The sequence below is a fragment of the Anabrus simplex genome, chromosome 2 (assembly GCF_040414725.1).
Source record: "Anabrus simplex isolate iqAnaSimp1 chromosome 2, ASM4041472v1, whole genome shotgun sequence".
Taxonomy (NCBI): domain Eukaryota; kingdom Metazoa; phylum Arthropoda; class Insecta; order Orthoptera; family Tettigoniidae; genus Anabrus; species Anabrus simplex.
Window position 1 is genome coordinate 626,103,503 of NC_090266.1, and position 22,846 is coordinate 626,126,348.

General features: G+C 37.6%; 1 protein-coding gene across 1 annotated transcript in view; it reads right to left on the reverse strand.

The window, feature by feature from the left end:
• Prestin (prestin) overlaps nt 1-22,846 on the reverse strand; it is a 422,871-nt gene that overhangs the window by 89,944 nt on the left and 310,081 nt on the right. Inside the window, exon 6 of the mRNA XM_067141052.2 lies at nt 6,409-6,573. Coding sequence (XP_066997153.2) covers nt 6,409-6,573 — 165 coding nt within the window. The remainder of the gene's footprint in view (nt 1-6,408; nt 6,574-22,846) is intronic.

A 22,846-nucleotide genomic window follows, 5' to 3' on the forward strand; every position in this document is an offset into this window, starting at 1 on the left:
CTCCGATCATTTTATCTTTATGGGAAGATCTATATTTATTTGTTGAAAATGATAGGAATGGTACAGCTAAATGTTTAGTTCATAGAAAAGAGCTACAGTATGTAAAAAGATATAATTTACAACGCCACTGCAGTTTGTGTCACGCTACAGTTATGATCAGTATCAAGGCGAGGAAAGAGTACGTGTAATTACAGAAATAAAAGGTAATTTAAATAACCCTATCGAGCATTCGATCAGTGTGTCAGCAGTTCGACTGAGTTATAAAATTTCATATTTAAATGAAAAGAAACTTAAACCGTTCAGTGATGGTGAATTTGTAAAGGAATGTTTAATTTTAGCAGGTGAGGAGTCTTGTCCAAATATCATTGAAGAGCTCGAAGCTACCAGCTTTTCCGCATACACAGTGTCGAGAAGAATTCAAGACCTATCTGATGATGTCCACTTACAATCATTAGTACTGACAAAAAGCTTCTGGGCATACCCTTTAGCAATTGACAAGAGCACAGATATTTCTGACACAGCCCAACTAGCCATTTTCATATGAGAGGTTGACGAAAACCTTACAATTTGGGAGGAACTACTGGATTTAGTGCCTATGAAGAATACCACGAAAGGCATCGACATTTTCAACTGCATTGTGTTGTTGAAAATGCTTCCTTGCCATGGAACAAACTAGTTTCAATAGCATCAGATGGTACACCTTCTATGGTAGGATGGAATTCTGGAGTGATTGGGCTCATAATACAAAAAAATGAAGACTCCTCAATATAGCTCACACACTTGTTCCAATTCACTGTATCATACATTTAGAAAATCTATGTGCAAAAAGCATTGAACTGAACAATGTAATGACTGCAGTGGTTTGAATTACTAACCTCATAAGATCAAGGACCTTACGTCATCGGCAATTCAAGGAATTCCTAACAGAAAGTGACAGTGAACTTGGTGATTTGCCTTATCATCATGCTGTTCGCTGGCTTAGTCAAGGCAAAGTACTCGATGCATTTTTTCAACTATGACAAGATATAGCTACATTTATGGAGCGACAAAATGTGCCAGCCCCTGAACTACAAGATCGCAGGTGGATTTGCGACCTCGCATTTCTTGCAGATATAACAGGTCATTTGAACATTCTGAATGTTTCTCTCCAGGGAAAGGGTTTAATAATTACAGAAATGTTTGACAGAGGGAAATCATTCAAATTAAAATTATGTCTGTGGGAGCGTCTGTTCATGAGCAGAACTATTCCACATTTTCCAAAACTGCTTATAGTGTTTGAATGTGCTACGGCTGAGGATATTGATAGGTATATGGCGGTTAGGGTCGCGCAGCTGTGAGCTTATATCTGGGAGATAGTGGGTTTGAACCCCACTGTGTGCAGCCCTGAAGATGGTTTTCCGTGGTTTAATATTTTCAGACCAGGCAAATGCTGGGGCTGTACCTTAATTAAGGCCACGGCTGCTTCCTTCCCACTCCTAGGCCTTTCCTGTCCCATCGTTGCCATAAGATTTATGTGTGTCGGTGTGACGTAAAGCAATTAGCGAAAAAAAAAAAAAAAAAGGTATGTCAAAAAACATAAAATAACTTTATTCGGAATTTGATTCTAGATTTAACAATTTGGAGTGTCTAGAAACTGATTTTCAACTTTTAACCATGCCATATTCAGTTGTTGCAGATAACGTTGATCCAGACCCACAATTAGAGTTAATGGATTTACAATGTGATAGAGAACTAAGAGATAAATTTGTAAATAAGACGGATTTGTGTGACTTTTATAGACATTTTTCACAAAAAAGGTTTCCCCGATTGTACCATGAATGTTGAGTATTTTCGGTACCACGTATGCCTGTGAACGACTCTTTTTCTGTTTTAAAAGCAACCAAACCAAAACAGAGAAGCCAGTTGTCAGATGACAATTTGAAGTATGCTCTTAAACTTAGTGTTTCTCAAACATTAACTCCAAATATTGAAAAACTAGTCAATGAAGAAAGACTTCAAAAATCAAGGAAACCCACGAGTGGCAACTGAGTATCGATATCATAAGGTAAAACATATGTTTTGAGTTTACAAATTACTGTTTGTACTATTTTTGTTGTAAAACTGTACTGTTTGTTGCTATTAGCACTCTTTTTACAGTGGATGATATTGTAAAACACAGCAAATTTTTGTTCAATATCAGTTCCGAAGATAAAATAAAGTTGCTTTATAACTCTTATGCTACTTCATAACAAAGTTACATTACAATAAAGTATGTGGAGAGAAATATGTACTACACATACCGCATTGTGCTACCTGCAGCCTTTGGGCCTCCCCCTACAAATGACGTTGTGTTTTCCCTCGCCCCTCTAGCCTTCACTTCTCAGTTACAGTACTAAGCACTTCATTTCACTGCCCGAGCAGAGTGTGTGATGTGTTACCTGACATCACATGTACATACAGTTGGCTGACCCTGGTATATAGTATTGACTAGAAGAATTAAAGTAGTTTTTGTACAATTTTGTAAGAAATTCACAAAGTCCAGTTATTGCACAGGTTAAAATATACCTGCATGCATGGAATTGCACAAATGTAATACAACACGAGTGGCTATGTAAAATAAATTTATTATGTAGTGCTGTTTGCTTTAAGTCTCACCGACACAGATAGGTCTTATGGCGATGATGGGATAGGAAAGGCCTAGGAGTGGAAACGGCCGTGGCCTTAATTAAGGTGTGAAAATGGGAAACGACGGAAAACCATCTTCAGGGCTGCTGAGAGTGGGGTTCGAACCCACTATCTCCCGGATGCAAGCTCGCAGCTGTGCAACCCTAACCGCACGGCCAACTTGCCCGGTATTATGTAGTTATCCCAATATTGTGAACATATTGTATATGTTGTTGACATGTGTACATAAACAATGCAAGTTAACTGTCACATTAAATTAGCTTTATGCGATGGACCTCCTCGCCTGTCCTGTGCCATCCAATTCACATCAAGTGTTGAAGCTAACTGAGCGCAGTCCTCAAAGGTCATTGAGAACAGCCCCCATATTGTCAGCAACATTAGCCAAGATCAACTTGTGCCATTCAACATAAGTCCACCTTTCTTCAACTCGTCACAAGAAGCTAATTTAATGTGGCATTAATTTTGCACTGTTTATGTACACATGTCAACAATATATTAAATATGTTCACAATGTTGGGATAACTACATGATTAATTTATTTTGCATAGCCACTCATGTTGCACTCATTTGTGCAATTCTGTGCATGCAACTATATATTAACCCATGCAATAACTGCACTTTGTGATTCACATCGTATTCATATTTATGTTGTTTTATGACTCGAGAGTGATAAGACGCCAATACACCACATCACAAGATTCATAAAACTTTTATCCACTGATTTTATTGTATCCTTACCATATTTTTAATGATTTTGTTTGTGACTGAAGATGTCCCGAACGAGGGACGAAACATGTATCACCAATATAGTTTAATGTAGTCTTATTAATAAAGACGATTATGGTATTGTTAAAGGTGGAACATTTGTTGTTAAGATTTTCACAAGGTAGTTTTTTTTTTTTTTTTTGCTAATTGCTTTACATCGCACCGACACAGATAGGTCTTATGGCGACGATGGGCTAGGAAAGGTGTAGGAGTGGGAAGGAAACAGCTGTGGCCTTTATTAAGGTACAGCCCCAGCATTTTCCTGGTGTGAAAATGGGAAACCACGGAAAACCACTTTCAGGGCTACCGACAGTGGGGTTCGAACCCACTATATCCCGCATGCAAGCTCACAGTTGTGCGCCCCTAACAGCACGGCCAACTCGCCCGGTCACAAGGTATTTAAAATTAGTTTTGGCAGACTGAAGAACGTAATAGTAATAAATTAACAGAGTCAAAACTGAAAAGAAATGGCTTCAGATAACATAAAGTGTAAAAGAAAACATCAAAATATTGTACCACATCAGATATTTATTGGAGGGTAACAAACACTTGCAGGACGCACTTCGTAGTATGGTGTGGGTTCACCTGTGGCCTAGAGGCAGGCAGCAACTTGTCAGGTATAGAGCTTACAGATGTCGAATGTTCTCCTGAGGAAGATTCTGCCAATGCTAGCACAATTACCCTCCATACCTGCCATTATTACAATCCAATCTGGTCCGATACATTCTTGATGTACGAGAGGGCTCGAGACCTTGCTGGCCAGGGAAGCATATTGACATCGCAACGGCAGGTCAGAGATATCCATATTGTGCAAGACCAGGAATTATTCTGCTGGAAAATTGGGCTGTCGAGCTGCACCAGGAAGGGAAGCACACATGATCACAGAATTTCCTGTACGTATTTCCGCACGATCAGGGTTCCTTGAATCACCATCAGTGGGGAGCGGGAATCATAGGAAATGCCACTCCACGCCATGACAGCACTCACTGGGGTGGTGTGCTGCTTTAAAATGAAGGTTGGATCACTGCACTGGCCAGGATAACACCAGACTCAAACTGGACAGTCATCTGCATCCATACAGAAACACGATTTGTCGCTGAACACCATTTGTCACCAATCTGCAAGCTTCCAAGTGGCAAGTTCAAATGTGTTCGGTGATGCTCAGGTTGTAATGGCAGACATCATGAGGATGTCATGTCTGTGGTACTGGTAGACACAGGCATATTCCCAGCTGCTGTGTCATGTGTCTGTATGGTACACACTGATACCCATGGAGCACTCCCAGTCTGTCCCGCCATGAAAAAAATCTTCCCTGCTGCTGGTCAGAACAGCTAAAGTGGTGAGTATTGTGCCAAAACATCCAATCTGCCTCTCTTAATCCGACGATGCGGTCTCTCTCAAACTTGTCTAGGTGATTACAGTCTTGTTGAATGTGCCATCGGGACATGCTGCCTGTTCACTCAAATTAGCTCGTTGCCCACACTGATACTGATGATGATGATGATGATGATGATGATGATGATAATACTTGTTGTTTAAAGGGGCCTAACATCTAGGTCATCAGTCCCTAATGGTATGAGGTGAAACAAAATGACATGATAATTAATATTTTAAAATGTATCCACTGACTAGAATTTAAAACAAATGATGATGAAAAATGATTATGAGTTTAAAACAATGATTGCATCTAATTCACAATACCTTATTTTCTGATAAAAATGATAAAAATGATAAAAATTATAGATTATGATAGAATAAGGCATTGGCTTGGAACTACAGACTATGAATCTCATTGTTGAATCCGTACTGACGGTTGAACTTCTTACAAAACTATTTTAAACCTCCTAGTCAATAGTATATATTTTTACGTCCAAATAAGACGAAAGTCTTACTGAGGATGACCCAATGCCGGGTCAAAACATGTCTATTTATGTGTGAACTTTTGTCTTAATTGGAGTATTGACTGGAAGGATTAAAATAATTTTGTACAATTTTGTAAGAAATTGGCTTGGAAGGCAGTAATATATATTATTCAAATTAATATTTTAAAAAAACATTAAAATATAAAAGCACAGACTAAAACAGAGTCAATAGAACAAAACGTAGCAAACAATAATATAAGGACTAGTAGGAAATACTACGTTTATATACAATAAAACAGCCCACTATCCCTCATAAAACGGATGATGAATTCTGCTGACTGCTCATCATCTCGTAGGATGAGGGAGATGGTACTCTGGAGTTTTAGACTACGGTGCAGATCGGCCAGGTCCACGCACTCTGTAAGGATGTGTACCATGCTAAGATGACCGTCGCAAGTACACACTGGGGGTCTCCACCCTTTGGTAAATAGGAGTGCGTTGCTATGCCCTGGCCGATATGAAGACGACATAATACTACTGCTTCCCTCCGAGAGCTCCGAAGGGAAGTCCTCCATACCTTGTTGTTCCTTTTATTGCTCTCAGTTTATTTGGCAGAGGGGTGGCCTGCCACTCCATCTCCCAATGGGACATAACAAAATGATATAGATGTTGATTCCCATAGGGAACTTAAAATATTTGTCCTGAATGAGTAAATTTATAATACCAATATAATGGACCTATATTGGTATTACATAACAAAATGTTGCAGCAGAGAGCAAATATCGCAGGCTGGAACCTTGGGGCAATGTAACAGCCTCCTTGGCAGCCTTATCAGCTAACTCATTTCCTTCTACATCCATGTGAATTGGAAGCCACTTAAATAAACACACTGCTACTAAGGCCTTATTCAGTGATTTGCATCTATGAGTGAGAGAGGGATATGTACATCCATGAGTGGTATTTCTGTGCAATCGGCATTAAATGCAAACGGGACGCATGTCAACCTACCCCGGTACTGTGTGGCAACCTTCACTGAACTCACGCGATTCATTCATGGTGTGCATTTTGGATGAATATTTTATATTAATAACATGTTTTACAAAGAAAGAAAACTTACATAAATTACTTTCAATGGCCCATTACGACGAGGTAGCTTCACTCCAAATATATTTTTCACTTGAGTTGTTAAAACTTGAATTGAAGCTCCTGTAGTAAAGCCACTGACCAATGTGTCTGATAAAAGGACACTCAATACTCCAAGTTGGAACATACCCAGCAATACCTGTAAAAACAAATTATCATTACAATCTTCATTCTTATAACCTGCTTAGGAACTCCAGCAAATGGCATAGGATGCTTTTCAATAATCGTGCTTGTGAAATATTACAAGAGACATTGAAATACATTGACAGATCTTAAAATTGAGCAATTAAAAGAAAGTGTTCAATTGTAAAGCTGTGGGTTGAGGTAAATTAATAGAGTAGGTAGAGATAAATATAAACAACGACTATTATTTGCGTAGGTTTTCTTGAGTGCTTGACTCGTTAGTCCAAACTCTGTAGGTTTAGGTCAACTTTATATGAAGTGCTAGCAGTATTGAAATGTAGAGTGCATGCTTTGATTGCCCCAATATCTCATGATTTCACTACTGAACTTTCAGACTTGTTATACGTGCCATGCTAGTGTATTGTGTTCAAGTGAACAATAGCTTGTTTCTAGGAGTTATTTTGAAGCGATTAAGTGAATTAGATAATCATTATGGCTGATGCAGCACCAGTCGCATCACATCAGTATCTTATATACCGTATTCAGCAAGAGATACAAGCAGCATACTTATTAAATTCAAAAATGTTTATAGGATAGTAAAGCACAATTATCCCTCATTATAATGCCATTGTTTGTTGAGTGTGCAGTTGGCGCAATAAAGAAGGTGGTGTTAAATCAAGGTTACATATTGGAACGTTAATTTGTATTACTTATGCTACAGAGTTATATACTGTATAGGAATTTTCTGGAATAGCATTGATAGCATTTTATATTTAAACAATGCCATGATAGATGTTACATTAAAGTTTTATACAGTTATCATAAGCACAGTAAAGAACATTTATTTATAGTCAGTAGACCTTCTCAAGGGTGTCAAGCTTCAAAATTTTAAAAACAGATGTATATTCCAAAAATGTAGTTTGTAACAAGGCCATTTTCCTCTCAAAAGTGCTAGGTATTTTGTCAGCTTCTTTATGTTCAAGTGAAACAGGTTTCACTTACGTTAATTCTTCAAGTCATGGTCACCTGAAATGGGTCAAGCATGACATCGGTGAAGGGGATGCTTTGGTTTCATGTTGGTAACTCAATAGCATGATATTACCACACCTGTAGTTTATTTGCATTGAATGTTTCAATTGGTTATTTGTGTTCCGGGCGGTACACCTATACGCTGCACATTTGAATTTTCCGCCTTAAAGTACTCCCCTACTGGAGAAACTCTGAACTTTAAAAACCGAATCAACTCAACTGTTTCTCAGAAGATGTCACTGTGTGTATTTTGCCTTGTTTTGTTTTTCATTGATCAAGAAGTCTGGGCATTCTCTTATAGATGTCACTGCCAAAAAAAAACTATGATCACGCACCCTGGTGCGAAGTGAAGGAACTTTTTTGAAGAAATTTTGTATTCAGAAGTTTTGGTCTTTACTAAATGTTGTTCTTTCATCTGTGGGTTGGCAATATTAATTTTTCTTTCCGCCAGTTTTGAACTTAGCCAATCCCGAATTTCTTTAATTAATTTTGGACCAATCGGGTCCTTCTTCCCCAATTTTTGATCTGTAACTTTTAGACGACCAATAAACGTCTGTGGGTGCATCTTAATAATTCATGAAAGGTCTCAAATCTTCCACGAGGGTTTAAAAACTGCTGATTTTCTCGGCTCTTCGCCACTTCAACAACATCTTGCTTAGTGTATAGAAGCATAGCAGGGGGCGGGTAGCGCCTCTTCCTTCGGGCAGCAGCTCTTCAATAAGGTAATGGCCGTTTAACATCTTTCTTTTCTCTTTGCTAGCTCAGCAGTTTAACCCGCGGGGCAGGTCCGAAACCTTTAATATGCAACCTTTAACTTAAAACATGTAAATCTTTTTCCTACTTTGTAAAACTTTATATATCTTTAAATGTAATTCGGGGATAGAGAGTGCTTTACCCTCTCGAGCTCCCCTTCATTTCCTTCTTAATGTGTTAAATTTATTTTGTATACAAGTCACCTCCATAGATTGGGATTAGCCCCTGTGCAATAGGCCTAGTGCCTCTTAGGTTTTAAAATGTGTATTTAGGAGTGCTAATTCACGCCTCCATTCCTTTTGCGTTTTGGGCCATTTAAAATTAACCTAGTTTTGTCCACTAGGCCTAGTAGAATGGGTACAAGATACCCCTGTTTCTTTGTAAGTGTGCCTTGAGGGCAGTTTGTAGTAAAGTCCGTTTATGGCCTTTTAATAGGCTTGAAAGATTGAGAGCGGGACAGCTCTTTTTTTTTGGGTATTTTGAAAAGGTGCCTCTGGGAGGCATGACATTTGATAGCTAGGAGCAAGTGCTCCATTGCATTGAGGGAATTTCTGCCCTTTTCTAAAATATGTGTTTGTGAGCTGAGAGCTCAGACCTTGCAAAACTTGGGGCTCGGAGCCCAGAACTTGTTAATACCCGAAACTCTTGTTTTCGTTTGTAAAATTATATCTTGTACCTGATTAGTGGATAGCTGTTGATCATTCTTGTTAAAAATTTGTTTTGAATTCTATGTAAACATTGTTAAGCTTTGAAGATATAACCTGTAATAAATTTTTAATTCATCTTTCGGCCTTGTAGTTAGACCCATTCCAGCCCGCACCTTCTTTCACCTCTGCTGATCCACCAAAACCTCGGAACAATTTGAATTGAAGAGTTTGTGCTAGATAGTGACTATGCTTGCTAATAGAAAATATTAAGTGAAGAAATCTCCATTTGTACAGGTAACTGAATTGCATAATAACCACAATATTCTATCATTATTTACAACTTTAGTTAAATGTAACACGGGTTATAATTTGTATTTTATATTGCATTGAGTTCACTGTTCCAGAGAATATTATTCAAAATTAAGACTTTGTGGAGTTCTATAAACAAGATTTGATAATGGAGGGAAATTTTCTGATGCAACACATGTCTGTTAGTGAAGTCCAGAAGTGGCCAAAAAATGAAGAAGTTACTAGCAGGCACTAGATTTTTGTTATGTATACTGTCCCAAGTGGAGAGAGAGGAGTTGCTTCAGATGTGTAAGAAGTCATTCATGGATATTTATGATGTGGGTTATAAGCATTTACAAGCTGTAATCTGTAAAAAGGAAAAAGGAGATGTATGTTACAGTGATGACAGGAATCAATGCAGCTCCTAAATATACAGCCGATGATGAATGTATAATAATAAATCATATGAATTCTTTACCGAGGGATGAGTCTCGCTGCTCAATGGTAAGATCAAATACACAGTACAGTACAGTACTGAAGCCCAGATTTGAATATTCACAGGCTGTCACATACTTTTAACAAATTTTGTCCTTGCAACAAAGTGGGTTGTAAGTTATACAGAAGAGTTTCTGGCAAGTACTTTCTTAATAATACCAAAATAGTTGGTCCGTTATTGGACATTATAAATTTTCCAACTAACTCATTCCTGTTTGCCAGCGTTTCGCCCCATTGTGCTAAGTTGGGCTCGTCAATTGGTGTAATATTAAGTGAAGAAATCTCCATTTGTACAGGCACCAAGACACATGGCTAGTGGATATCAGGTAGTGGAAGCCTGGAAAGATGGGAGTGTACATTACATATTCATAACTGCGATACTAGGCACAGTATATATTCTATCATATAAGGTAATACATAGTTAAATGTGTTCAACACAGCATTCGCTTATAATACATGAAACAACATGCTTTGTAATCACTGTGTATTAGGAAAATAAATACTGTAATTACTTTAAAGGTTGCCATAAGCAATGAAGTACAAAATAAAAGGCTTTGTTTTTAGGGGGTTTAACATGCTCAACTCTTATATAAACAATTATCATGAAGTAGAATAATGCCGATTACTATGCCACTTCTATATCACTACTATATTCAAACATCATGTTTTTATATACATAGACTAGCAGGATACCCGTGCTTCACTACGGTATTATAATGAAATTTATAATTGAGTGCTTGCCGGCCCCGTGGTGTAGGGGTAGCGTGCCTGCCTCTTACCCGGAGGCCCCGGGTTCGATTCCCGGACAGGTCAGGGATTTTTACCTGGACCTGAGGGCTGGTTCGAGGTCCACTCAGTCTACGTCATTAGAACTGTGGAGCTATCTGACGGTGAGATAGCGGCCCCGGTCTAGAAAGCCAAGAATAACGGCCGAGAGGATTCGTCGTGCAGACCACACGACACCTCGTAATCTGCAGGCATTCAGGCTGAGCAGCGGTCGCTTGGCAGGCCGAGGCCCTTCAAGGGCTGTAGTGCCATGCGGTTTGGTTTGGTTTTTGGTATAATTGAGTGCTTAACGTTTTATATATAATCCGCCGAAATTCGCGATCTAACTCGTTTTCTGAGAGAATCCGCCAAAATTCGCAATCTTACTCGTTTTCTGAGAGATTACGGCAACGTTCCTCCCATTCTTCAATCTTTCTTTCCAGCAATCGATTTCGTACTTCCCGGGCTAGGTCCAGGTATTCCACCCGGCCAGTTGGGTCCCTAAATCTTTGCCATCTTTTCCTATAAGCATTTTAATATGGATCAAATCCTTGAGGAGATCCGGCGAGGTGTCGTCTTGGGTGCCTTGGCGGTACTGAACCCGCGGCCGGACCGCAATCGTAGTCATTATCCGGGCAGGACCCGTTTCCAGCACGGTCAGCACATTTTGACGACGGTCCAGAACATTATTATTATTATTATTATTATTATTATTATTATTATTATTATTATTATTATTATTATTATTATTATTATTATTATTATTATTATTATAGATGGTCTGGAACCCACAGCAAGATGAAGACCGCTACTTGGCGGTAAATTACATCCTAAGCCATTGTCATTGCTGACAATATGACCAGCACCATCGTCGCGCGTAGGCAAGTGCGCGAGATTTCTGGCGACACGAATGATATACTTCAGTGAATTATTGACCTTACTATTGAGGTGAAGAACTGCATGGTCAATATCATTCATATCGTTTATTTCAAATGTGTTTAAATTTTTATTTATATGCCAGGAGAATCTACTGTAATCTAACTTTATGTACTCCAAAGGAAAATATGGTTCTTGAAAACAAACCCAGGAAAGATTAAAAATGATCAGTTTATGATCAGAATAAGTACAAACAGTACAATCAATTGGTCTCAACTCCTTTTTCACCCCACAGCCTTCAAGTTTATTTACCTCGCCACCCCCCCCACCCCCCGAAAAAAGAAGGTGTGTTTCCTTATGTTTAAAGAAGATTCCAAATACCAATGTTCACGTCTCCGTTACCTTCAGTTCTGAGATATAAGTATCCCCATAAAAAGAACTCACTTTTTTTCACTTCCTTTCACCCCCCCCCCCCCTAAGTGAATTTCCCGTTAAAAATACTTGCCTCTTTAATAGTAAAGGATCTTCTAAATACCATTTATCACGACTCTAACATCTTCAGTTTTTGAGATGTGTGTCCACATAAAAGGAACTCAACTCATTCTCACCCCCGCCCCCCAAAATGATTTCGCCCAAAAATGCGTTTTTCTTTGTTTTTAAAGGAGATCCAAATATCAATTTTTACGTCTGTAAAAACTTTAGTTTTTGTTAGATGGAAGTATCCTCAAACAATTAATTCAATTAATTTTTCAATTTTTTAACCCCCCCCCCCTTCATTGGATTTTCCGAGAATACGGGTTTGTTTAATTTTAAAGCAGATACCAAATACCAATTTTTCACGTCTGCAAAATCTTTCGTTTTTGAGATAATAGTATCCTCATAGAAATAATGCATCTAAATTTTCTATTTCCCTCCTCCCTTTTCTCCGAAAACAGAAAATACGTATTCCTTTATTTTAAAAGGAAATTCCAAATACCAAATGTCACGTCTGTAACATCTTCAGCTTTTGAGATATCAGTACACTAATTAAAAGAATTCAACCCCATTTTCAGTCACTTTTATCCCTCCACGCAAGTGGTTTTTCAGAAAACAAATAATACATGTTTCTTTTCCAGTAGAGATAAAAATACGATTTTTCACTTCGGTAACATGTTAAGTTTTTGAGATATACTGCAGAAATGCTCATTTTAAAATTTCACCCCTTTTTAGTTCCCCTTAAGTGGAGTTTCCAAAAACAAATCACCTATGTTTCTTTTCTTTTACAGGAGATTCCAAATACCAATTTTTAAGTCTGTAACATTTTACGTTTCTGAGATATACTGTAGATACAGTCTTTCCAAAAATTCACACCAATTTGTCACTCCTGTTTAACCCCCATTAATTAGATCCTCCAAAAACAAAAAAATACGTGTTTGTTTATTTTCAAAGGAAATTGTTGGATGCGCTTGAGAACGGTTGGCTGTTGAGAGAGCCCTTGCATTATTGTAGTGATAAAGTAGTGAAAATCTATTGAAATAGCTAAATTTTGTGTATATCTGATTCATTTAGTGCTGTTTATATAGTGGTGTTTAGTGCTTGTTGGTAGAAATTGGGAGTAGTGATATTTATTTAAATTTTGTAACAAGTAATTCAGTTGGTCTTCAGTAAATTACGTTTTCGAGGTTAAGTAGGCTAGCTAGGTGTACCTTGTTTCGAATTTAGGTTTAGGAAATACTTTAGGTAATAATATTAACTTTAAAAATATTTCTAAATATCTGTAGGTTCGTTGGTTATACTTACAAAGGCAGATTATCATAAGGAATAGTACCGTAACTTCTGCAGCAACTTCTCCGGTATTTCGTATAGATATCCGTTCAAACTATCGCGAAGGTAATAATTTACTACATTAAAAAACACGATACGCCTGTAAACTTCCATTTAAAAAAGAAGTTAAAGAGATTACACGGTAATAGTTAACAGTCGTTGTATTGTTATTGATTATTGTCGCTCCTCATATTCAAATATTGCATTGTTGGCTACAGTCGTGAACAACGGGTGTAGTGTAGTCAAGTAAATATAAATAAAAATCAGCTGACCTTGTATTCCATTCATTTGTACTTCTGAGTAGGTACCTAGTTAAAGTATCCGTAATTTATATTTCGCTTCCTCGATCTTTCAGTATTTATGAGCGGTTAGCTAATAATAATAAAGTTAATATATCCCAGTAATTGCAGTTCAAGTCCCTGGAGTAGTAGTAGTAGTTTTCATAGAAATATTTGAGAAATTACTGTAGACAACCTGGTATTTTTCAGTAGGCCTAATTAAGGAGACTTTTATTCTCCGTCCCGTGGAGTAGGGAAAATAATAGTAATCTACCAGCTGTAATAATCATATAACCACATTTCAGTCGAATTGTAGTGAAGTTAAGGTATAATATATTAGATAGTATCTTGCCAGTTATATTCGTGTTTTTCTTCGTGTACGGCAATCCTTTCGATACTTCAGCATTTAACCAAACGCAGTGTACATTTAGATAGTGCCGTATCTTGCTTGCTATATTCGTGTGTATCTCATTAGACCGTAATACTAATAATAATTTGTCTAAGCATTGAGCTTCGTTGGTAATCTTTGAGTACAGTAGTTCTTGCAAATTTCATTTCTGTTGTGCTTAGTTTAGTGACATACGGTACGGTACCGGTATCGTAATTAGGATACGTCTGAAAGTAGTTTAAAATTACTGTAGTGTACTGTACAGTAGTATACGAATTAGAATTTAGTGTGATTATTTTATTATTGTAAAATATTTGTGTAGTACTGGTGTAGTAGAGGTATCCGTAGAAACTCTTACTAAAATACTGTTGTTGTAATTAGAATAGGCTTAATTGCAGTTTGGAATTGTGTAGTTCTTGTGTAGGCTATTACTTTCGATATTCAGAAATTAACAGCAGTTTTTATCCTGTCAGGGGTTGTAGGATAAAAAATAGAGCACGACTAAGTAGTATTGTAGTGTAGTCGTATATTAATTACCTTATTGTTGTGTACTATCCCAGACAATATATCCCTCCGTTCATTTATTTTTTGCAAATAAGTTATTTTATTTTTAATTTCATTTTTCCCCCCGTAAAGAATGACCAAGGAGCGCGAGTGTACTTACTGTAGGTGTGGCGAGGCATTGAGGGGTATGAGGGAGGAGTTGGAAAGTTTGAGGGAGATAATCAGGATTCTCACAGAAGACAGGAAGGAAGATAGGACTCCCTCAAACAATGTACAGGTTACAGTAGGTGTACAAGAGGGAGGGGAAGGAAAGGGAGGAGTTGTTGAAGACAGGTGGTCTAATGTTCTAAGGGGAAGGAGATTGCAGGCTAAGGGCTCTATTCAGGATCAGAATTCAGGACAGGTGTCTGTGCGAAATTGGTACGAGTCACTCCAGGTAGAACAACAGAGGGAAGATGAGGGACAGGGAACTGTTGCTGAGATGTGTGGAAGTAGGAGAAAGGGAAAAGGTAGGAAAGGAAAATGTAGAGTAGAGGATAGGAAAAGACAGGTGGAACAGGGTCATGGGAAGGAGAAAAGGGAGGAGGAAGTAGCTTCTGCAGCTATCAGGAAAGATAGGGCTGACCAGGAGGGGAGGGGATCAAATGAGGTGGGTAGGGTTGAGGCCCTGGTCATGGGGGATTCCATCATTAGACACGTGGGGAAAGTGTGTGTAGGAAAGGGAACCAGGGTAGAGTGTTATCCAGGAATTAGGTTGAGCCAGATGTTGAGGAAAGTAGAAGAGAGGGAGGAGGGGAAGGAGAAGGTGGTAGTGTTTCACGTTGGTACCAACAACATAAGGCAAGCTGATGTAAGTACCAACATAGTTGGAGATGTGTGGGATCTGGTAAATGCAGCACGGGTGAGTTTAAGAAAGTGGAGATTGTTATGAGTGGAATACTGTGTAGAAGGGATACTGACTGGAGGGTGATTGGGGATTTAAATGAGACTATGGAGTGGGTATGTGGGAAACTGGGAGTGAAATTTCTAGATCCTAATGGGTGGGTAGGAGATAGGGATCTGCGCTCAGATGGTCTTCATTTAAATCGCAGTGGCACGTATAAGTTAGGAAATTTGTTTGGAAGGGTAATAGGGAGGTACATTCAGGGAAACGGGATGGCCTAGGGAGCGGTGATAAGGGAACAGGGAACTGGAAATCAAGTAGGGATGACATAAAATTGTTAGTGTTGAACTGTAGAAGTATTGTAAGGAAAGGAATAGAATTAAGTAATTTAATAGATATATATTTACCAGATATTGTAATAGGAGTTGAATCATGGCTGAGAAATGATATGATGGATGCAGAAATTTTCTCACGGCACTGGAGTGTGTATCGTAGAGATAGGATAGGAAGGGTGGGAGGGGGAGTGTTCATTCTGGTGAAAGAAGAATTTCTAAGCTACGAAAAAGTTAAAGATGAAACACATGAAATTCTAGGTGTAAGGCTCATTTCTAAAGATAATAGGCAACTTGATATATTTGGAGTGTACAGATCAGGAAAGGGTAGTACTGACGCAGATTCGGAATTATTTGATAGGATAGTCAGCTATGTGGGAAACGACATGGAAAGAAATGTGATTGTAGCGGGAGATCTGAATTTGCCAGATGTCAATTGGGAAGGAAAAGCGAACAACAGGAAGCATGACCAACAAATGGCAAATAAGTTAATATGGGAAGGACAGCTGATTCAGAAAGTGATGGAACCAACCAGAGGGAAAAATATCCTGGATGTCGTGCTGATAAAACCAGATGAGCTCTTTAGGGAAACTGAAGTAATAGATGGTATTAGTGATCATGAAGCTGTTTTTGTGGTAGTTAAAAATAAATGTGATAGAAAGGAAGGTCTTAAAAGTAGGACTGTTAGGCAGTACCATATGGCTGATAAAGCAGGCATGAGGCAGTTTCTAAAAAGTAACTATGATCGGTGGAAAACGGTAAATAAAAATGTAAACAGACTCTGGGATGGGTTTAAAGAAATTGTTGAGGAATGTGAAAACAGGTTTGTACCATTAAGGGTGGTAAGGAATGGTAAAGACCCACCTTATTATAATAGAGAAATAAAGAGACTAAGAAGGAGGTGCAGACTGGAAAGAAATAGAGTTAGAAATGGCTGTGGAAGTAAGGAGAAATTGAAGGAACTTACTAGGAAATTGAATCTAGCAAAGAAGGCAGCTAAGGATAACATGATGGCAAGCATAATTGGCAGTCATACGAATTTTAGTGAAAAATGGAAGGGTATGTATAGGTATTTTAAAGCAGAAACAGGTTCCAAGAAGGACATTCCAGGAATAATTAATGAACAAGGGGAGTGTGTATGTGAGGATCTTCAAAAGGCAGAAGTATTCAGTCAGGAGTATGTAAAGATTGTTGGTTACAAGGATAATGTCGAGATAGAGGAGGAGACTAAGGCCAAAGAAGTAATAAAATTTACATATGATAACAATGACATTTACAATAAGATACAAAAGTTGAAAACTAGAAAAGCGGCTGGAATTGATCAGATTTCTGGGGATATACTAAAGACAATGGGTTGGGATATAGTACCATATCTGAAGTACTTATTTGATTATTGTTTGGTCAGAGGAGCTATACCATATGAATGGAGAGTTGCTATAGTAGCCCCTGTGTATAAAGGAAAGGGTGATAGACATAAAGCTGAAAATTACAGGCCAGTAAGTTTGACATGCATTGTATGTAAGCTTTGGGAAGGCATTCTTTCTGATTATATTAGACATGTTTGTGAAATTAATAACTGGTTCGATAGAAGGCAATTCGGTTTTAGGAAAGGTTATTCCACTGAAGCTCAACTTGTAGGATTCCAGCAAGATATAGCAGATATCTTGGATTCTGGAGGTCAAATGGACTGTATCGCGATTGACCGGTCTAAAGCATTTGATAGGGTGGATCATGGGAGACTACTGGCAAAAATGAGTGCAATTGGACTAGACAAAAGAGTGACTGAATGGGTCGCTATATTTCTAGAAAATAGATCTCAGAGAATTAGAGTAGGTGAAGCTTTATCTGACCCTGTAATAATTAAGAGGGGAATTCCTCAAGGCAGTATTATCGGACCTTTATGTTTTCTTATATATATATAAATGATATGAGTAAAGGAGTGGAATCGGAGGTAAGGTTTTTTGAGGATGATGTTATTCTCTATAGAGTGATAAATAAGTTACAAGATTGTGAGCAACTGCAACGTGACCTCGAAAATGTTGTGAGATGGACAGCAGGCAATGGTATGTTGATAAACGGGGTTAAAAGTCAGGTTATGAGTTTCACAAATAGGAAAAGTCCTCTCAGTTTTAGTTACTGCGTTGATGGGGTGAAAGTTCCTTTTGGGGATCATTGTAAGTATCTAGGTGTTAATATAAGGAAAGATCTTCATTGGGGTAATCACATAAATGGGATTGTAAATAAAGGGTACAGATCTCTTCACATGGTTATGAGGGTGTTTAGGGGTTGTAGTAAGGATGTAAAGGAGAATGCATATAAGTCTCTGGTAAGACCCCAACTAGAGTATGGTTCCAGTGTATGGGACCCTCACCAGGATTACCTGATTCAAGAACTGGAAAAAATCCAAAGGAAAGCAGCTCGATTTGTTCTGGGTGATTTCCGACAAAAGAGTAGCGTTACAAAAATGTTGCAATGTTTGGGTTGGGAAGAATTGAGAGAAAGAAGAAGAGCTGCTCGACTAAGTGGTATGTTCCAAGCTGTCAGCGGAGAGATGGCGTGGAATGACATTAGTAGACGAATAAGTTTGAATGGCATTTATAAAACTAGGAAAGATCACATGATGAAGATAAAGTTGGAATTCAAGAGGACAAACTGGGACAAATATTCATTTGTAGGAAGGGGAGTTAGGGATTGGAATAACTTACCAAGGGAGATGTTCAATAAATTTCCAATTTCTTTGAAATCATTTAGTCAAAGGCTAGGAAAGCAACAGATAGGAAATCTGCCACCTGGGCGACTGCCCTAAATGCAGATCAGTATTGATTGATTGATTGATTGATTGATTGATTGACAAATTTTCAGGTATGTAATATCTTCTGTCTATGAGATATAAGTATTCTCATTTAAGGCATTCAACCCCCTTTTTCCCCCTCTTTCACCCCTCCTATTGGGATTTTCCGAAAACAAAAAAACATGTGTTTCTTCATTTTTAAAGGGGATTCTAAATACCAATTTTTACATCTGTAAACTTTTAAAGTTTTAAGATGTAGACACACTTATTTTAAAAATTCACCCCCTTTTCTAAACACCAATTTTTATATACGTACACTTTAAAATTCTGATATATATATATATTACACTCGTTTTAAAAATTCACCCCCCTTTTCAATCCCCCCGCCATTAAATAAATTTTCCATAAAGAAAAATGTGTTTCTTTGTTTTTAAAGGAGATCCCAAATACCAATTTTCACGTCCGTAATATCTTCAATTTCTGAGATATAAGTATACTCATTATAGGCATTCAACCCCTTTATCACCCTTTTCCACCCTTCCTACTGGGATTTTCCAAAAACAAAAATATGTGTTTCTTTATTTTTAAAGGAGATTCTGAATACTAATTTTTACATCTATAAACTTTAAAAGTTTTGAGATATAGATACACTCATTTTAAAATTTCACCCCCTTTTCACCCTCCCGCCATTAATTGGATTTTCCAAAAAAATGCATGTTTCTTTATCTTTAAAGGAGATCCAAAACGCCAATTTTCAGATCTGAAATGTCTTCAGTTTCCGAGATATAAGTATCCTCATTACAGGCATTCAACCCATTTTTCACCCCTTTTCACCCTTACTATTGGGATTTTATGAAAACGAAAAAATACGTGATCCTTTATTTTTAATGAAAATTCTAAATACCAATTTTTACATCTGTAAACTTTCAAAGTTTTGAGATATAGATACACTCATTTTAAAATTTCACCCCCCCCCCCTTTTCACCCCTTTAGCAACGGAATATCCAAAAATCCTCTCTTAGTGAGCACTTACATCTTAATATGAATGTATCCCCAAAATTTCATTTCTTTATGTCCAGTAGTTTTGGCTCGGCGATGATGAATCAGTCAGTCAGTCAGACAGGACAAGTTATTTTATATATATAGATGAAGGAAAATAGGCTTCGATTAAAAGTACTGCAGTGTCTCTTCAAGGTATACAAGGTATACAAATACAAACACACACTAACAAATTACTGTGTCAATCCTTATTACACAGCCAATGTAGCTGTACGTTTAAGCCATTACTTGTAGACCAAAACAGGTAACTGTAGCCGGTCGTCGATAGGCATGCACAGCCCTGAGTTAGCAACTTGGGGAAGTACAAGTGGACTGAGGGGAATAAACTTGCATCCGCGTGCACAGGTATTTCTGGCATGGGCACTGTGCTTACGCCAGACAAAGGTTTGACACCAGTGCACTAGGGTGACACCAGTTGAAACCCACAGTGTGTTTGTCTTTGATGTTGATTTCTTGGCATTGGTAGCAGCTAGGTGATTGGTCATTTATGGAAATGTTTGTTAAACAGCCATGTGGCATGCATGGACTCACATAGCACTCCAAGCCTGATCAGTGTCAACATTGCCATGCAGTGGTGATTGATGCTCACAACCTGGTCTTAAGCCACGCGCAAATTTAGCAACACTACCTCGCAAAGCCCATTTGAATTTACCCCCGAAGTGATCTGATTGGCTAATTTTAGCAGCTTATGAAATAACAATGGCAAGAGATATCAAATTATTTATTATTATGACCAACCCTCTAACACTCGTACATCTGGTTCATATCGTTCCCGACCATCCTGTATATATACGTACAGTAAACATGCATTTATGAAGTAAAAATTGTTCAGAATGAGTTTGATTTATTCCTTCTCCCCATTTGTTTTTCCCTCCTTGGTTGGCAGTACCGAAGTGGCACCATTCCTCTATGCCTGTCTGCACTTCCCCGTAAAGGCAGCACCCAACAAACCTTGAATCTGCAATAGGTGTAATCGTATGATGAGGCCAACAGAAGACATTATTTTAATTACCATCGTTAAAGAGACCAGGGCTTCCCTACATGTCTTCTGTGCTACATCTTAAGAGGGTCTAGCCAGAGAAGATATTCAAGCATAGATAATAATTGGAAAATACATTTGATGCTAATACCAACAGTTTTAGAGAGTTTGGAAAGGATTGTTTTTCGGGGTAATTGGATGTTTCTTGCCACCGTTCAATACGCAAGGTACATAGCTCGATGCACCTACATATGTTGAGAATAATCTGGATAGCACACACAAACAATGCTAACAAAAGTGTGTTGCAGTTTATAAATTTCATTGTAATGTCTGTATGAACTCTAATTCAACTTCGATTTAGAGGTAGTTTCTGCCATTCAATACTCGTCCGTCACTCTCATTATAAGGCGAGATAAGTCATAACATAGTACCGTAGATGTACTTGAAAGTTTATCTAGAATGCAAAAATTGTTACTGAGAATTATCAACTAATCTAAAATAAGTCTTAAATCTTGTTTATTATCTTATATTCATATATAACTAACACTTAATATACACATCTAACTTAGGACTTTTTTTTTTTTTTGGAGACATCTTCAGCTAAAAGCATACAAAACTATAGAAACAATTATACAGACAATAAAAATTCCATTAAGGTAAGTTTAAAGTCCTTAAAAATTTGTTACTTCTTCTTCTTATTCTTGATGTAAAGTGTTTTTATCCGTGGTACTTGATATAATAAGATGTTCAGTCTTAATTAGATGCCTCTATTTTGTGATTTGTATCTGTTTGAGTTGTAAATAGAACAATCTAACTGTATGATCACTTGGATGAAATAAAATAAAATACAATACATTATACCTAAATTCAACCAAGGTACAGAGGAGTTTCCCTTGCCAATAGAAATTAGAATGTATATTTATACAACCTAGACCTACATTTGTTATAAACAACCTGCCCATCCTGTTGGAAAGTCTGCCCTTACACCCCTCACAACCAGTGAGCACCAGCTTTTGGTCTGCATGTGGCATCTAGATAGCAGTTGAATATTGCGATGTGCCATGCTTAGTATAATTATTTATAGTGAAACAGTGTCAATTGAAATGGTTTACTGCTGTGCTCCACCATGTAGCAACAACAAGGCAAGAAAGAATTAAGTGTTCTTTATGAGTTTCTATGTGATGGTTTTCTAAGAGGGAATTGTTTGAAGGCTATTTCCCACCTAGGTAAGTGTTGACTGCCTGTTTGTTTCGTTCTTCTGGTTCTCCTATATGAATATATGACCCCATAGTTAAAATTTATAAAATTTAAAGAATTCCTATAATGAAACGATATGCCCATCCATCCATCCATTTTAGGTGAAGGTGGAAAACTGAGGTGCCCATCTGACCGCTCTCTCATCTCCAGTGCATATTTCATCTCCAAACATTATACAAATGGAATCATAAAACGATATCTAAAATTAGGAATTGTACCATCAGCGTTCCCTAACTATCCTAAATACAAAACAGTGAAACATGAGCAATCAAGGAGGCAGTTAAAGAGAAGCCATGAACACCCTTATTGTGATGAAGGAGAAAACAATGGTGTAGCAAAAATATTACTGCCAGTGTGTACAATGACAGTGATGCAATACATCACAGTGATGAAGGGAGTAGTATTATGCATCCAAAAACAGATAGTGGTGTCCAGGCTGGTCATCCAACTCTTCTTTTTAGTAAGTAAAGAGCAGTCAGTAACTTGAAATGTGCAAATCGCAAATGCTGACGTAAACTGAAATTCTTGTGGGCTTCTTTAAGGAAACTGAAAAAGCGACACAGTGGAAAATTCAAGAATATGATTATAAACAAATTAGAAATTGCTTCCAAAAATAATGATATGAATAATAATGATTTAATATTTTTCTTGCTCCATGAATTGAATTAAGATTTTGCTATGGTACTGGTAGGTACATTGTATTATTTAAGATAACTTTTCACCACTTTATCACAACACAGATGATTCTATCAAACTGATATACTACAACTTTCCTTACTACTTAAACAATAATAATGTCCCACTATGGAGGAAGAACAATTGGATTTAGAAGAGATAGGTTAACTTTTGATCTAATCTTTCGTTAAAGAAAATGATTGGAAAACAGATGGAAGTTGAGGTAGGAATTAGAGATAACATTTATAGATAATGAGAAGGCATATGACAGTGAACCACGGCAACAGGTCTGGGATGAATTGATAAAAAAGTAGGAAAGCATAACGAAGTCCAAATGATCAAAGCTATGTATGAAAAGTGTGTGAGTAGTCTGAAGACTAAGATAGGACAAATAAGCTGGTTCAATGCAGAAACAGGACTTTGACAAGGAAGTGTATTATCCCCTCTACTCTTCATCACAGTCGTGGATAAAATCCGTTAGAGTGTA